The 18,372-nt window shown below is 45.4% G+C and overlaps 1 protein-coding gene across 1 annotated transcript in view; it reads left to right on the top strand.

Annotated features, from left to right (window-relative positions):
- LOC126204183 (ras-like protein family member 10B) overlaps positions 1–18,372 on the top strand; it is a 190,299-nt gene that overhangs the window by 67,199 nt on the left and 104,728 nt on the right. Inside the window, exon 3 of the mRNA XM_049938587.1 lies at positions 10,013–10,214. Within this exon, the coding sequence (XP_049794544.1) occupies positions 10,013–10,214 (202 nt within the window). The remainder of the gene's footprint in view (positions 1–10,012; positions 10,215–18,372) is intronic.

The raw sequence follows: 18,372 nt of genomic DNA, 5'->3' as shown, positions 1-18,372 counted from the left end.
CAGCCGTAAAACTTGCGTTTTCGCGTACTCCATAGTATCTCCAGTATCCATGTAATGTTCCGCAACCGCAGATTTTGTAGGCTGCTTCAGTTCAGTGTGCCTTGTGTGTTCCTGGCATCTTTCTTCGATTGTCCGTACAATTTTCCCGATGTATGCCTTACCGCATTTACACGGAATACGGTAAACACCCGGTTTGCGGAGCCCCAGGTCATCTTTTACTGTACCTAACAGGGCACGCGTTTTCGGAGGTGGGCGGAAGACACATTTGATGTTACGCCGAGCTAGAATACTGCCGATTTTGTTGGATACTTTGCTGGCGTTAGGCAGGTACGCCATTTTCTTCTCGTCCTACTCGTCCTCTCTCTGCTGGGCTTGTGCATTCTGCCTGAAAGCACGTCGAATTTGACTCTCGTTATATCCGTTCTTCTTGAAAACGTCCTTAAGGTGGTTAAGTTCTCCTTGTAGGCTTTCCTCATCCGATATTGCGCGGTCCCTGTGTACCAGTGTTCGCAGTACACCCTCACGCTGTGAAGGATGATGGCAGCTGGTGGCGTGGAGATACAGATCAGTGTGCGTTTCTTTCCTGTATACACTGTGTCCCAAGGTACCATCCGCGGCAGGACGCGGGGGAAAGGGGGGGAACAGAGTATAAAGCGGAGGAGACTCAGCGAAGACGCTCAGTCTGCAGGTATCACCTGAAGATGACGGCAAGGAAAGCTGTCGAAATATCATGGTTTGAAAACGACTGCACCCGGCTGGAGACCCGAGAACAGTAAAAACAGAACGTTATGATCCGTTGATACCTGCTCATCAGTGGCACCATGTATGGTGGTGACAGGAGCATAAGGATGAGGTAATGAACGCAGAAACATTGCCAAGCGTGATCGTTTCGGTGGAACAGGTGTGGAGGCATAATGTTGCATAAGCATACTGAGGTGCAAAACTTCGAAAGTCTTACACTCACTAATCGGTATTATTGTGACACTGTGCTCCTCCCCCATGTGCGTCCTCTCAAGGGTGCATTCGGTCCTGACTTCATTTTTGTGGGTGAAAATGGGCAGCCGTATCAAACAGCACAGGTATAGAAGCTCTGGCAACGAAAGGATATTTGACTAAAGGACTGGCCTGCCCGCAATCCCGACGTAAATCCCATCGAGCACGTGTGGGCTGCGTTGGTGAGACGTACTGCGGAACGTCCACATGCACCTACGACCATCCTGCAGTGATCAACACTCGCTGGTGGAAAAATGGAAAACCCAACCACAAAAACTTCTTACCAACCTTGTTCCCAGCGCGGAAACATGTTGCTGAGTTTGAATTCCTATACGTGGTATTCACAAACTCTTGTAAGAACCATGTCTCACCTTTTATAATGTCCAGGAAACCAGAACAAATCGCGGTGACTTCAGTTAAGGTTGACACCGTTCCAACTGAAACCTTCCCGTCTCCTCCATATTTCTTTTTTATGCAACCTTCCCTTCCACAATAACCTATGAAACCTTCCCTTAGGATTTCTATCTCTTGCTTAATAATAACAAATGAAATCTTCCCTTTGAAATTAATTCCCTTTCTCAATCTCTGCGTACAAATTTAAATGCTTCTTATTAAAAGTGATTTTATGATTATTTCGACGAAACATAGAATGTGTCGTCGTCGTGGCCCTCATTCGTTACCTGTAATAACCCAAAAGGCAGCCGCGGTGGCCGTGCGGTTCTAGGCGCTGCAGTCCGGAAACCGCGGGACTGCTACGGTCGCAGGTTCGAATCCTGCCTCGGGCATGGATGTGTGTGATGTCCTTAGGTTAGTTAGGTTTAAGTAGTTCTAAGTTCTAGGGGACTGATGACCTCAGATGTTAAGTCCCATAGTGCTCACAGCCATTTGAACCATTATTGAATAACCCAAAACTGTTCCTTACCTTTTTTAATGTTACTGGATCGCCATCTGACTGCTACATCGAACTGCGACATGAATATACTTACACTGTTTTACTGTGCTTTAGCTGCTGGTGGGCTGTCATAACAAGTGGCGGTATTTATTACCAAAGCTGACGTTATTCTTTAATAGCAAAGTTGACGTTATTCTTTAATTAATTTGACTGAAGTTACCTAATTCATAGTTAAACTTTTTCTTGACAACAATAAAATTTTGCAAAGTTTTACGTTGATGGTTTTTGGGATGGATTATAATCAGTAATGCAATATTGCTGGCAAAAATTAATTATATTCTGAATGAAATGATTTTACAAACGTTCAAATAGGACTTACTTTTTACAGTAATCTTACAACTAGCATTGCGCAAACATACCTTCAGTAATCTTGAGATTCTCAAAAAAATAATTCAATAATATTAGTTCCTCTTATGATAATAGTTAGCTGATGTCTCTGTAAATCCGTTTATAATCTCTTGTAAATCATAGCTGGTGGCTGGCAGGCACACCGCTCCTCTCAACCTCTCGCTTCAGACCTGCTACCGACTCGCTTCACATCTCGCTTACTACTGACTTCCTACGAACGCTAAAGTGCGGTCTCTCCCGTCAACAATGCTTTCTGGTGTAGACAATCGCTGCTACCATTATAAAATGTATCAATGCGCGGTCTTTCCCGCTCTTTTCTTAAAATGTATCCATACGCGGTCTCTCCCGACCTTTTTTAAATTATATTAATGTGCGGTCTCTCCTGCCAACAATACTTTGGTGCAGACATTCCCTGCTACCACAATTATTTCCAACATGACAATTATTAATTATTCCTACTTAATCATATTAATAAAATATAAACATCTCTCATAAATTGTGGTTTAACTATGGACAATAGAAATATATACGTCTTACACAACTTATACAGACTAAAGTTGCGAGCATTCAGTGAGGAAAGTAAGAGGCTGTGGTTCAGGGATGTGATCAGTGTGATATACAGAAATTTGGCCCGGTGCTGGAGCTGGGCGCACATAGCGTAATGGTAAGGCGACCGCTCCGCGATAATCGGGGAACCAGGGTTCGAGTTCGGGTCTGGTACAAACTTTCATATGTCACCAATAGGTAGAACATCTGTACCTAAAACATCTGACGCCAAGTTATTTGCATTTAACTAACTTATTTCTATCTACGTTCAAACACCTCTCAGTCATTATCACTATAAAAAAGAAAAAAGGAATATCTCATATTTTGTCGTTGGCAAGGTCAGAAATTTTGCTGCATACTCTGTATTAATTAATCTGAACCAAATGCATGTAAAACATTCTATTTTTTCTCTAGTTGTTCAATTTCTTTGTTCATATCTTCATTTCTCTTCTTCCTATATTCATCGCTGTGGTTTTTGGCGGCAAAATTTTTCTCATAATTTTTCTCTCTTTCCATTCTACGTTTTCAATTTCTCCTGTTGTAGCGAAATCCAGACATTCGTTTGTATATAGTTATAATTAGTACTACACATCTGGCCATTAAAATTGGTACACCACGAAGATGACGTGCTACAGACGCGAAATTTCACCGACACGAAGAAGATGCTGTGATATGCAAATGATTAGCTTTTCAGAGCATTCAAAAAAGGTTGGCGCCGGTGGCGACATCTACAACGTGCTGACATGAGGAACGTTTCCAACCGATTTCTCATACACAAACAGCAGTTGACCGGCGTTGCCTGGTGAAACTTTGTTGTGATGCCTCGTGTAAGGAGGAGAAATGCGTACCATCACGTTTCCGACTTTGATAAAGGTCGCATTGTAGTCTATCGCGATTGCGGTTTATCGTATCGCGACATTGCTGCTCGCGTTGGTCGAGATACAATGAGTGTTAGCAGAATATGGAATCGGTGGGTTCAGGAGGGTAATACGGAACGCCGTGCTGGATCACAACGGCCTCGTATCACTAGCAGTCGAGATAACAGGCATCTTTTCCGCACGGCTGTAACGGATCGTGCAGCCATGTCTCGACCCCTGAGTCAACAGATGGGGACGTCTGCAAGACAACAACCATCTGCATGAACAGTTCGACGACGTTTGCAGCAGCATGGACTATCGGCTCGGAGACCATAGCCGCGGTTGCCCTTGACGCTGCATCACAGACAGGAGCGCCTGCGATGGTGTACTCAACGACGAACCTGGGTGCACGAATTGCAAAACGTCATATTTTCGGATGAATCCAGGTTCTGTTTACAGCATCATGATGGTCGCATCCGTTTTTGGCCACATCGTGGTGAATGCACATTGGAAGCGTGTATTCGTCATCGGCATACTGGCGTATCACCCGGCGTGATGGTATGGGGTGCCATTGTTTACACTTCTCCGTCACCTCTTGTTCGCATTGACGGCCCTTTGAACAGTGGACGTTACATTTCAGATGTGTTACTATCCGTGCCTCTACCCTTCATTCGATCCCTGCGAAACCCTACATTTCAGCAGGATAATGTACGACCGCATGTTTCTGGATACAGAAAATGTTCGACTGCTGCCCTGGCCAGCACATTGTCCAGATCTCTCACCAATTGAAAACGTGTGGTCAATGGTGGCCGAGCAACTGGCTCGTCACAATACGCAAGTCACTACTCTTGAGGAACTGTGGTATCGTGTTGAAGCTGCATGGGCAGCTGTACCTGTACGCGCCGTCCAAGCTCTGTTTGACTCAATGCCCAGGCGTATCAAGGCCGTTATTACGGCCAGAGGTGGTTGTTGTGGGTACTGATTTCTCAGGATGTATGCACCCAAATTGCGTGAAAATGTAATCACACGTCAGTTCTAGTATAATTGTCCAATGAATACCCGTTTATCGTCTGCATTTCTTCTTGGTGTAGCAATTTTAATGGCCAGTAGTGTATATCAAAATTATTGGTTTTTCTTGAGTAATTACATTGACGAAACAAAACATTATGACCATCCCTGCTTAATAGCGTGTTGCTCCAACTTTATAACGCGTTGTAGCTGTGAGTCTTGGTAGTTTTCCGATGGCATGTGTCACCAGATTTTTGCGTACAGGTTACGCAATTCCCGTAAATTACTGGCCGGCGAACTGTACGCGCGGAGCTGGTGCTGAGAAGTATCCCATCAGGCTCACATCTAACGAATTTGGCAGTGAAGAAACGAACGTGAGTTCAATGCCATGCTCCTCAAATCACTCTGGCACGGTTCTGGCCTTGTGACACGTATAGTTATCCTGATGGAAGATACCGTCACAGTCGGTGTAGACATCAAGCATGAAGGAACGCAGGTGGTCCGCAATAATGTTGATGTAGTCCTCAGCTGTCATGGTGCTTTCGATTGCTACCACAGGTTCCGTGGAAGCTCAGACGAATGTCTCCCATGGCGTAATACTGCTCCCAACGGACCTACGTCCTTGGTGTGGTGCATGTTTCTAGCAGTCTTTCACCTGGGTGACCGCGTCTCCACCCACGAACATCGACTTACTAGTAAGCGTGTTCATATGACAAGCTGCCGTCGCGTTTCCGTGCACACACGGTCGATTTCAAGATCCCGTGCCCACTGCCTTGGAAATTAACAATGCCTTTGGGTCAACATGAAAACTCGAAGGGATCGTATGCTGCGGAGCAGCATGTTCAACAATGTTCACTGAACAGTGTGCTTCGAAACTGTTCTTGATAGCATGGTGGCTGTGTCCATAACCAGACGGTCATTGAAGAGGACTGTGACGGAAAATAACAGGACGACAGCTGGTAGAGTCACTGCAGAACTGAATGTCCTACTAGCCAACCCTGCAGCACCAAAATAATACGAAGGGATCTTCATAAGCAGAGAACTGCAGGACGAACCGAAATTCCACAACCACTCTTCAGTGATGCAAACGCCCGTAATAGCAAAACGTGGTGCCGCAGCCATAAATCCTCCACTATGGAGCAGTGGAAGAAAGTCATTTGGTCGGAAGAGTTTTCTTTCACAGTGTATCCAACTTCTGACCGAGTTTACATCCCAAGAGCCCAAGAGTGATGATGATTTGGGCAGCCATATCGTGGTACTCCATATGTCCCATATTTATTCTGCAAGGTAGCATTACTGCCAAGGATTATGTGATCATTTTGGCTGATCACATCCATCCCCCAGTAGAATGTCTTATTACCAAAGACAACGCTGTATTCCAAAACGATAGGACTCCTGTTCACACAGCTCGCATCGCCCAGAATTGGTTTTGGGAGTACGAGGATGAATCTTCGCATCTCGCCTGGTCACCACAGTCATCAGATCTCAATATCATTGAGCCGTTGTCGTCTACTTTGCAGAGAAGGCTGCATGATCGCTATCCACGTCCATCATTGCTACCTGTTCAAAAATAGTTCGAATGGCTCTGAGCACTATGGGACTTACCTTCTGAGGTCATCAGTCACCTAGAACTTAAAACTACTTAAACCTAAGTAACCTAAGGACATCACACACATCCATGTCCGATGCAGGATTCGAACCTGCGACCGTAGAGGTCGCGCGGTTCCAGACTGTATCGTCTAGAACCGCTCGGCCACCCCGGCCGGCTGCTACCTATACCTGTCACTGTTTTGTAAGAGTAATGGCATGAGATTCCCTTGAAAACGATACAGGGCCTGTTTTTATCCGTTCCGAGACGACTGGAAGCTATTTTGAATGCCAAAGGGTTTCCTACACCATATTAGGCACGGTCACGTGTTGTGTTTTTGTTGTTTCCATGTTTCTACCGAACTCCCGTATCCTTCTTCATAGAGTAGGCAACCCTTCGACCTCCAGGTTCTGCATGAGGCTGTGGGTGTCCAACACCCCGTCGCCTACTTCTGCTTTCACTGTCCTACAACCAATTTTGACAGATGCTCATGAGAGTAACATACGAAGATCCGACCAGCTTCGCTGTTTTAGAGGTGCTAGATACCAGGCACTGGGAATCTCCCCTTTGTTAAAGTTGCTTCCATCAATGGACCTCCCACATTTGAGACTGGTATAGTCGCCAGAATATTTTCCCATTCCTTTCATCTCCCTTACTGCGTCACGTGCTCGCTCACGCCACCAGCATCCATCCTGGCGATGGAGAGTGGTCATAATGAAGTTAAAATCTTCTGCGTTATTAGGATGCGTCATATTTCTGCTAAAATGATCGACGTTTCGACCTCTCTGCTGGGATCTTCCTCAGGATCCACTATTGCTAGAACACTGTCAGAGACGAGCGTCGCGTCCTCTTACAAAGGGGAGTTTTCTCGCGTTCGTGCTGGTGAACTGATAGTATTGGTTAAAATTCATATGGCTACCATTGGTGGGCCATAGTCATAGGCTAATATTCCCACTCTGATGCAGAAGAAGGGGCATTGTTGGCTGATCTCCTGTAGATACCATTCGCGGCCCATCGTCATTGTATAAAAGGCACTATTCCACACTTACACTGGAAAAGGACTATTGGTTGGCGTTTCACCTAAATATACTTTGCCGCAGCCACATGTTACTTGATAGACGCTGCGTTGTGGAGGCAATCAGGTGCATCCGTTTTCCGTCGGAAAAAAATCTTATATTTTGTTTTGACTAAAGAAAAACGTCTTTAATAACGTACGTGTACTGGCTAAGGAAACAAACATTTATGGAGGGAAAGTCAGAGAAGGGGTTGAAATTTCCAAGAATAGAGGTAATTTCAATGGAGAGGACAGAGCATGAGAGGGAGACCGTTTGCCCAAAATATTATTGTCCGTCAAAGTGATTTGCAGCGCGTTGTTTATGTCGCTCGCACACCGCGGCCGCGTATTCACTTCCTTGATGGCGGGGAGCCACGATGCCGGAAGCATATAGTCGTCGTCCCTATTGAAATTACATGCATTCTTGGAAATTTCAACAGCTTCTCGGACCTTTCTTCTATAAATGTTTGTTTACTTAGCCAGCACGTGCACGTTATTAAAATCGATGTCAGAGCCCCAGTTCTCATGATGTTCCGCTACTGCCGATTATGCGCTTTGTTTTAGCCGCATGTGCCGTTCGTGTTCCTTAATGCGTTCCTTAACAGATCTTCCCGTTTCACCTACATATACTTTGCCGCAGCCACATGTCACTTGACATACGCTGCGTTGTGGAGGCAATCAGGTGCATCCGTTTTCCGTCGGGAAAAAATCTTATATTTTGTTTTGACTAAAGAAAAACGTCTTTAATAACGTACGTGTACTGGCTAAGGAAACAAACATTTATGGAAGGAAAGTCAGAGAAGCGGTTGAAATTTCCAAGAATGGAGGTAATTTCAATAGAGAGGACGGCTATAGGCTTCCGGCATCGTGGCTCCCCGCCATCAAGGAAGTGAATACGTGGCCGCGGTGTGCGAGCAACATAAACAACGCGCTGCAAATCACTTCGGCGGACAATATTTTTGGTAAACAGTCTCGCTCTCATGCTCTGTCCGTTTCGAATCCAGCCAATGATGACGACCAACCAAAAGCCCCTTTCCAGAGTAAGTGTGGAATAGTGCCTTTCTACCCAATGACGATGGGCCGTATAACTGCCCACGTCGTGTTGTGCCGACTCCACTGTAGCTTGAATGGATTTTTAAGTTTGTTTTATATGCCCGACTTCTAATTTCACCACAGGGTTGAGCAGTTATTGCCCGATGACGACACGCAATACAGTTTGTTAAAGCGGAGTTCGCCGTTATTAATTATGTTTTTAGATTAAATTTTATTACTCGTACAGAGACTCAACGTTCCTTTGTTTAACAGCGCGTCGTCAAAATAAGTATGAAATGCTAATGTCTTTGCAATACATAATGTCGACTACTGAGTTAATGTTCGTACCTATTTTGCCATTTTAGAGAAGAGAAACCTTAAGCGTTTCTGCTTCTATAGTCTCATTATCAAATGTTCACTAATTTCAATTTACTTCCTATCTCAGTTCAGTATTTAACATAAATTATATATCAATGTCATTTCAGAGATATTACGTCGGTTCCACACTAACGGAATAACACGTAATTGTCATTTAAGATCACTTTTATTAACAATAATTTTTCTTATGACGTAAATGTTAATTAATGATCACTATCTAGGAGGAATGAGGGATTGATCCTAATCATGAGATAAAGGCTTTTAATGAGCCCGCAATCGTTAATTAAATAAAAAGTCACGTTCAAGGATGATATGCGGACAACTTTCGTTACGTCCGTTTTCACGTATCTGTCAAAACTAATCCTGTCACCCACAATTCAAATTAACACTGACGTTAATCCCTTTTGTCGGAACATCGAATCGTAACTATTATGTGAAAGTTTATTCTAGTCCCCGAATTAATTCCTTTCAGATACGCGCACGACCGAACAGCAGAACGGAACGGAACACAAACGACTTGTTTTAACAACCGAACAACGCAATGACGTTACATTACGACAATGTCCGCCAAATGAACATCTCTTTGACTTTATCTTCTCTACTCCGCTTAATTAAATTATTCCTAATTACAATTTATTCAGCTATTTAACGAAAACATCTAACAAAAAATAAAATAAATTTATCCCAACGTAAAAAATCCGTTATAGCCCCCAATGGTATCTACAGGAGATTAGCCAACAATGCCCCTTCTTCTGCATCAGAGCGGGAATATTAGCCTATGACTATGGCCCACCAATGGTAGCCATATGAATTTTAACCAATACTATCACTTCTCCAGCACGGACGCGAGAAAACTCCCATTTATAAGAGGACGCGACACTCGTCTCTGACAGTGTTCTAGCAAAAGTGGACACCATAAGATCCTGACGAAGATCCCAGCAGAGGGGTCGAAACGTCGATCATTTTAGTAGAAATATGACGCGGCCTAACAACCCAGAAGATTTTAACTTCAGTGACAACGGCCACGAAAGCCTGCAGAATTACAGTGGTCATAATGTTTTGGCACAACCATAATATTTTGGTACAACAGTCAAAGATGCAAAAAGTAATGTATGTGTAAAACCCTTTGCCAAAGTATGAGAGTTCCTGAGGGCCAAATCTCATCAGGTTAAATAAATAAATAACAAGTAAGTAAATGATCTACGAACGATTAAACTAAGGAATGATGCTCTCTTTATTTTGTCATGTGGCCTCAGTATAGCGAACCATGAGAGTGTGCCGCAAACAGGAGATGAAGCTCAGACTTGTTCCCGTGTGCTCGCAGGACCTTCGGGAGGCGGCCGGCCCCGCGGAGACCACGCGGCGCGGCCCCCAAGCGCGGGTGCGGACTCCTGCCTCAGCTGCGTCAAGGTGGCGCTCCTGGGTGCGTCCGCCGTCGGGAAGACCTCCATCGTCAGGGTAACTAATTCACACAATACTGCTTCTCCACATAGAAGACACACCACACAGTACACCGATTACACACAGAGACGAGACTTTGTTCCTCTGGAGCAGAGATGTATAAGCGAGCATCCCCATTCTAACCGTAGACGGGCCACTCGGGACGACCTACCACCGTTTCATCCTCTGCCAGTGCGGTATGGAGTACAAGGAGTCAGCACACTGCACACTCTGCAGTTATCGCTATAGCAGACCTAATGCCGCTACTACTCGGTCAAGTAGCTCCTGAAATGGCACCACGAAGCTGAGCGCACCCCATTCCAATCGTCCTACGGAGGAAAAATCGCTGGTGGTACCGGAAATCCAACTTGGGCCCTCCGTATGGCAGTCAGCCACACTGACCACTCAGCCAGGCGAATAGAACTACACTACCGGCCATTAGAATTGCTACACCAAGAAGAAATGCAGATGATAAACGGGTATTCATTGGACAAATATATTATACCAGAACTGACATGTGATTACATTTTCACTCAGTTTGGGAGCATAGATCCTGACAATTCAGTAACCAGAACAACCACCTGTAGCCGTAATAACGGCAAGGATACGCCTGGGCATTGAGTCAAACAGAGCTTGGACAGCGTGTACAGGTGCAGCTGCCCCTGCAGCTTCAACACGATACCACAGTTCATCAAGAGTATTGACTTGCGTATTGTGACGAGCCAGTTGCTCGGCCACCATTGACCACACGTTTTCAATTGGTGAGAGATCTGGAGAATGTGCTGGCCAGGGCAGCAGTCGAACATTTTCTGTATCCAGAAAGGCCCGTACATGACCTGCAACATGCGGTCGTGCATTATCCTGCTGAAATGAAGGGCTTAGCAGGGATAGAATTAAGGGTAGAGCCACGGGTCGTAACACATCTGAAATGTAACGTCCACTCTTCAAAGGGCCGTCAATGCGAACAAGAGGTGACCGAGACGTGTAACCAATGGCGCCCCATACCATCTCGCCGGGTGATACGCCAGTATGGCGATGACGAATACACGCTTCCAATGTGCGTTCACCGCGATGTCGCCAAACACTGATGTGACCGACATGATGCTGTAAACAGAACATGGATTCATCCGAAAAAATGACGTTTTGCCATTCGTGCATCCAGGTTCGTCGTTGAGTACACCATCGCAGGCGCTCCTGTCTATGATGCAGTGTCAAGGGCAACCGCAGCCATGGTCTCCGAGCTGATAGTCCACGCTGCTGCAAACGTCGTAGACCTGTTCGTGCAGATGGTTGTTGTCTTACAAACGTCCCCATCTGTTGACTCAGGGATCGAGACGTGGCTGCACGATCCGTTACAGCCATGCGGATAAGATGCCTGTCATCTCGACTGCTAGTGATACGAGGCCGTTGTGATCCAGCACGGCGTTCCGTATTACCCTCCTGAACCCACCAATTCCATATTCTGCTAACAGTCAATTGATCTCGACCAACGCGAGCAACAATGTCGCGATACGATAAACCGAAATCGCGATAGGCTACAATACGACCTTTATCAAAGTCGTAAACGTGATGGTACGCATTTCTCTTCCTTACACGAGGCATTACAACAACGTTTCATCAGGCAACGCCGGTCAACTACTGTTTGTGTATGAGAAATAGGTTGGAAACTTTCCTCATGTCAGGACGTTTTAGGTGTCGCCACCGGCGCCAACCTTGTGTGAATGCTCTGAAAAGCTAATCATTTGCATATCACAGCATCTTCTTCCTGTCGGCTACATTTTGCACGTCATCTTCGTGGTGTAGCTATTTTAATGGGCTGTAGTGTACTTCAACAGAAGAGATGTGTTTCGTAGTAACAACGATGAACAAATGCTCATAGTTCTTAAAGTAGGCTCCGCTGAACCTGTGTTTACCGGACTTTCTTCTTTCGGTCCATACTGACTCCTCCAAAAATATGAAAGCAAAGAGCTTGCAGCACAAGACATCTACTTTCAGACGTATCAAAACGATTTTTGCTTATAGTTTTCGACTAGATCGTTTCCAGACCAGGTTACGTTGCCACATATTAATACATTTACTCTTCCCCATCATACTTCATAGTTTGCAACATCATCAAGGAATCACGGAATTACCCTGTAGAACGTGACGGGAGAAGGGTTGGAATACAGAAGTGATACCTGAATCCTGAGAAATGTGTTACGCGATGCCGTTGCCGCCACTGATTTTTGGTGAAACAGAGCATCCAAGCCCGAGAATGAGCCGTCTGTATAATAGTAGCTTGTCTCTCGATGGTTTGAATCAGTTGCAGCCATATACTACGGTGATTGAGAAATTGGTGTTTGTAGAAGCGAACACGAGGAGAGACAGCGCCAGCCAGCAAGGATATACACTCCTGGAAATTGAAATAAGAACACCGTGAATTCATTGTCCCAGGAAGGGGAAACTTTATTGACACATTCCTGGGGTCAGATACATCACATGATCACACTGACAGAAACACAGGCACATAGACACAGGCAACAGAGCATGCACAATGTCGGCACTAGTACAGTGTATATCCACCTTTCGCAGCAATGCAGGCTGCTATTCTCCCATGGAGACGATCGTAGAGATGCTGGATGTAGTCCTGTGGAACGGCTTGCCATGCCATTTCCACCTGGCGCCTCAGTTGGACCAGCGTTCGTGCTGGACGTGCAGACCGCGTGAGACGACGCTTCATCCAGTCCCAAACATGCTCAATGGGGGACAGATCCGGAGATCTTGCTGGCCAGGGTAGTTGACTTGCACCTTCTAGAGCACGTTGGGTGGCACGGGATACATGCGGACGTGCATTGTCCTGTTGGAACAGCAAGTTCCCTTGCCGGTCTAGGAATGGTAGAACGATGGGTTCGATGACGGTTTGGATGTACCGTGCACTATTCAGTGTCCCCTCGACGATCACCAGTGGTGTACGGCCAGTGTAGGAGATCGCTCCCCACACCATGATGCCGGGTGTTGGCCCTGTGTGCCTCGGTCGTATGCAGTCCTGATTGTGGCGCTCACCTGCACGGCGCCAAACACGCATACGACCATCATTGGCAAAAAAGCAGAAGCGACTCTCATCGCTGATGACGACACGTCTCCATTCGTCCCTCCATTCACGCCTGTCGCGACACCACTGGAGGCGGGCTGCACGATGTTGGGGCGTGAGCGGAAGACGGCCTAACGGTGTGCGGGACCGTAGCCCAGCTTCATGGAGACGGTTGCGAATGGCCCTCGCCGATACCCCAGGAGCAACAGTGTCCCTAATTTGCTGGGAAGTGGCGGTGCGGTCCCCTACGGCACTGCGTAGGATCCTACGGTCTTGGCGTGCATCCGTGCGTCGCTGCGGTCCGGTCCCAGGTCGACGGGCACGTGCACCTTCCGCCGACCACTGGCGACAACACCGATGTACTGTGGAGACCTCACGCCCCACGTGTTGAGCAATTCGGCGGTACGTCCACCCGGCCTCCCGCATGCCCACTATACGCCCTCGCTCAAAGTCCGTCAACTGCACATACGGTTCACGTCCACGCTGTCGCGGCATGCTACCAGTGTTAAAGACTGCGATGGAGCTCCGTATGCCACGGCAAACTGGCTGACACTGACGGCGGCGGTGCACAAATGCCGCGCAGCTAGCGCCATTCGACGGCCAACACCGCGGTTCCTGGTGTGTCCGCTGTGCCGTGCGTGTGATCATTGCTTGTACAGCCCTCTCGCAGTGTCCGGAGCAAGTATGGTGGGTCTGACACACCGGTGTCAATGTGTTCTTTTTTCCATTTCCAGGAGTGTATTTCCACGTAGTTGAACTCGTCGTTACCTAATAGCGGAAGAAACTGATGTAAATAATGTAGCACCGATCTTATGCTCGGAAGGTATAATTAGTATTGTTGCACCGAAGAAAGAAACACTGTCTATGCCTGACGCTGATGAGAGGATAGCGCCTATACTAAGGTCATAGCAGTAAACAAGTATCGGAACCTTCAAAGGTTGATCAGAAGGGAGCAGCTGCAGCACAGGAAACATCATCCAAGTAGAGGAGAGAACCAAATATGAGCGGTTGGGTTGTAGTAAAAGCTAGCGTAAAGATAATGTTGTCGCATATTAAACTCGACACACCTCACTGAAAATAAATGTTTGTCGCAGGACTTCACATTTGCAATATAAAGTAAAAGAACATTTTTGAACATAAAAGTTCGTTCCATTACATTTGTGTTTGCACTTGTTTCTTTATACCGAAATGATACTCTGATTAAAGAAAACAATACTAAGTGTTGTAAATTTAAAAAAAGATAAGGTTGTACAGTGAGTATAGTTTTGCGTTAGAATACTTGAGTTTTCAAATTCAATTCCAGTCTAAGTGTAATTTTTAATGTCTTTATCTTAGACTGCATGATATGGTATTGCGTTATTAAACGTTGTACAGAAGGTACAGCAAGTCTTACACAAGAGGCGTGCAATTATTTAGTACTAACACAGAAATTAGAGTACAAAGGTTTTCATCGTTCCACTCTTAAGAGAGGGGTTCGGAGAAACATGAAGCAATGAGCCGCTAAATGTTTGGAGACACAACGCGGTGGATTGAGCATCTGCTAGGAAGGCTGTTTGTCTTTTGTCAAAGCCATGCTGTCACTAATTTTGTATTTGCAGGATTACAACTCCGCACTCTTACAGAATGCAGTAAGTATGTTTAACATTTCCAGATTGTTAAGTTTTCTATTTATTTCTGTACTGTGATAGGTAGTTTGTTTCAACTAATTATTTCTCTTCATGAATATTTGTGTCATGTGTGACAAATAATTGTTTTTTTTTCAGCATTAAAGAGTGTATTTGTAGGAGACTGTGGTAACTGTAGTAACTGAATTAATTCAGCCCAAAGCCGGCCGCGGTGGCCAAGCGGTTCTAGGCGCTTCAGTCCAGAACCGCGCGACCGCTACGGTCGCAGGTTCGAATCCTGCCTCGGGCATGGATGTGTGTGATGTCCTAAGGTTAGTTAGGTTTAAGTAGTTCTAAGTTCTAGGGGACTGATGACCTCAGATGTTAAGTCCCATAGTGCGCAGAGCCATTTTTTGAATTCAGGCCAAACATCGACAGTAGCTGAAAAATGTCTGCTTGCTATAGTTCCTGGAAGGTAGCCATTGCGTACTATAATTGTTCAGAAAACACTTGCTGCGGCAAGGCGCACTATAATACAAATGTGCCAACACATTAAGAAATAATATTTATTAAGAATGTATTAGAATATGGGACTTAACTCTAATATAATTTTATGCGCAGCACTTGTCCTAAACCTAATCCATGATATCCAGTAATTTTTCTGTCTCTTGGCAGGCTGTGATACGTAACTGAGAGTAATGTTGCTGACACTCTTAATAGTCCAAGTTCTCTGTAAATGGTGACTGCTAAGTCAGAAGGCAGTCTTCAGAGTACTTTACGTACCGGGTTGCAGGCACTGATCTAAACTGTCTGACTGTAGTTCGTAACTATTTAACTGTCCGCAGCACGTCGTGTTTTGTGACTATTGGCGGAAGAATTTCCAGATCCTCCAATACGAGACCGAAGTAATGGAATATGTGGTTGACAGCTTTTCCTATTGACTGATGTCCACTCTAACGATAGATGTTGGAGAAAGTAGCGTGTAAGCAGGAAGAGATTCAGGTTTGTGAGTGTCATCTGGAGGATGGTGCCCGAACTGAGAGACGCGCGGCAGGTGACTGCGACTCTGTGATGATGGAGGCGTATAGCGGTGTTTACCTCTTGCTCGGATCACAACACGAAAGAACTTGCCTCCCTTCTAACACCCGTGTATCGCAAGTCTCTAGAGTAACGGAAGGTTCCAAATGATTGGAAAAGAGCACAGGTAATTCCAGTTTTCAAGAAGGGTCGTCGAGCAGATGTGCAAAATTATAGGTCTATATCCCTGACATCGATCTGTTGTAGAATTTTAGAACACGTTTTCTGCTCGCGTATCATTTCTGGAAACCCAGAATCTACTCTGTAGGAATCAAAATGGATTCCGGAAACAACGATCGTGTGAGACCCAACTCGCTTTATTTGTCCATGAGGCCCAGAAAATATTAGATACAGGCTCCCAGGTAGATGCCATTTTCCTTGACTTCAGGAAGGCTTTCGATACAGTTCCGCACTGTCGCCTGATAAACAAAGTAAGAGCCTACGGAATATCAGACCAGCTGTGTGCCTGGATTGAAGAGTTTTTAGCAAACAGAACACAGCATGTTGTTCTCAATGGAGAGACGTCTACAGAGTTTAAAGTAACCTCTGGCGTGCCACAGGGGAGTGTTTTGGGACCATTGCTTTTCACAATATATATAAATGACCTAGTAGATAGTGTCGGAAGTTCCATGCGACGTCAAAGTGGGATCCGTACCAGGTCGGGTTGACAGAGGATATAGAGAAGATCCAAAGAAGAGCGGCGCGTTTCGTCACATGATTATTTGGTAAGCGTGATAGGGTTACGGAGATGTTTAGCAAACTCAAGTGGCAGACTCTGCAAGAGAGGCGCTCTGCATCGCGGTGTAGTAGCTTGCTGTCCAGGTTTCGAGAGGGTGCGTTTCTGGATGAGGTATCGAACATATTGCTTCCCCCTACTTATACCTCCCGAGGAGATCACGCATGTAAAATTAGAGAGATTCGAGCGCGCACGGAGGCTTTCCGGCAGTCGTTCGTCCCGCGAACCATTCACGACTGGAACAGGAAAGGGAGGTAATGACAGTGGCACATAAAGTGCCCTCCGCCACACACCGTTGGGTGGCTTGCAGAGTATAAATGTAGATGTAGATACATATCGTTTAATAAGCGATGTATACCACAGCATTATTCGGTAGACAAATATTATAAAACTACAATTAGATCTAAACCTGGAATCGAACTCGTCAATTCGAGGATTTTAACGCAAAATTTTACCTTCTGGCGTAACTGTTTAGCATGGCTGTGTTCACTGAATGAAGTTTATTGTTGTACATGTGATAACAGTGCTTCCAAATTGCCCTTTTTTGATGTCCAGTTTCTACCGAAAACACATTTGGGACGACATTTCGTTAGAGATTGTTTTGTGTTGATGGGATGCAAGGAAACGCCCCGTCGCACAAGGATGCACGAATTTTTGGTTCGCCCTGGATAACGGCGAAACTTCCATTAGGCTGTTTGCTTACAATTTTGTTATTGGCAGAGAGTTTTCAACACTAGCAAACTGTAGGTAAATGCAGGAACACCTGAATTCCAGAGATCGCGGTTGACCCTGAGTGTAAAGAAATGGAATATATTTCGTATAAATAGGCGCAAAGGCCCGTGATTGTATGTTTACAAAGCACTTTAAACAATCACATCCATTAAATATCTGGAAGTATGCGTGCAGGGCTATTTAAAGCGGAACAGCCACATAAAAATAATCGGAGGGAAAGGCAAGTGTAAGACTGAGGTTCATAGAGAAATCTACAGAAATAACAGCCACTCACGAAGGAGACAGCTTACGAAACCTTTATATGGCCGATACTTTAATATTGACTGTGCGAGGTGGCGCAGTGGTTAGCACACTCGACTCGCTTTGGTAGGACGACGATTCAAACACATCCTAATTTAGGTTTTCCGTTCTTTCCCTAAATCACTCCAGGCAAATGCTGGGATTGTTCCTTCGAAAAGACACGAGCGGTTTCCTTCTTCCATCCTTGACACAATCCGAGCTTGCGCACCGAGACGTTAAACCAAATCTTTCTTCGTCACTTTAAAACTGCTAGTCAAAACAGGATAGGCTGATAGAGGAAATAAAGAAGATCCACAGAAGAGCAGGTTCGTTTAGCAAGCGCGAAAGCATCACGGAGGTGCTCATCCTCATACAGTGGCAGACGTCACAAGAGGCTCGTAGTACAACACGACTTGGTTCATCGTTAAAAATTCCGTTAGCATACTTTCCCAGAAGAATCAAGAGCATGAAGGTAAAACAGGAGATTCTAACTCATATGGAGGCTTAGCAGCAATCATTTTTCCCACGTACTGTTCGTACACAGTAAAACGGATGGAGAAGTAAAAATGTCCCAGAAAGGCATGACACTTCCCACCAAATAGGTTACTGAAGTTAATCACTGAGTTAAGACGATTATATGGGTCACCAAAGTACATTGCGATTGTATCGAAACATATG

This window comes from Schistocerca nitens, chromosome 9 (genome assembly GCF_023898315.1).
Source record: "Schistocerca nitens isolate TAMUIC-IGC-003100 chromosome 9, iqSchNite1.1, whole genome shotgun sequence".
In the NCBI taxonomy this organism is placed as follows: Eukaryota; Metazoa; Arthropoda; class Insecta; order Orthoptera; family Acrididae; genus Schistocerca; species Schistocerca nitens.
The sequence above is the reverse complement of the archived record's forward strand: the minus strand, read 5'-3'. Positions and strand labels throughout refer to the sequence as shown.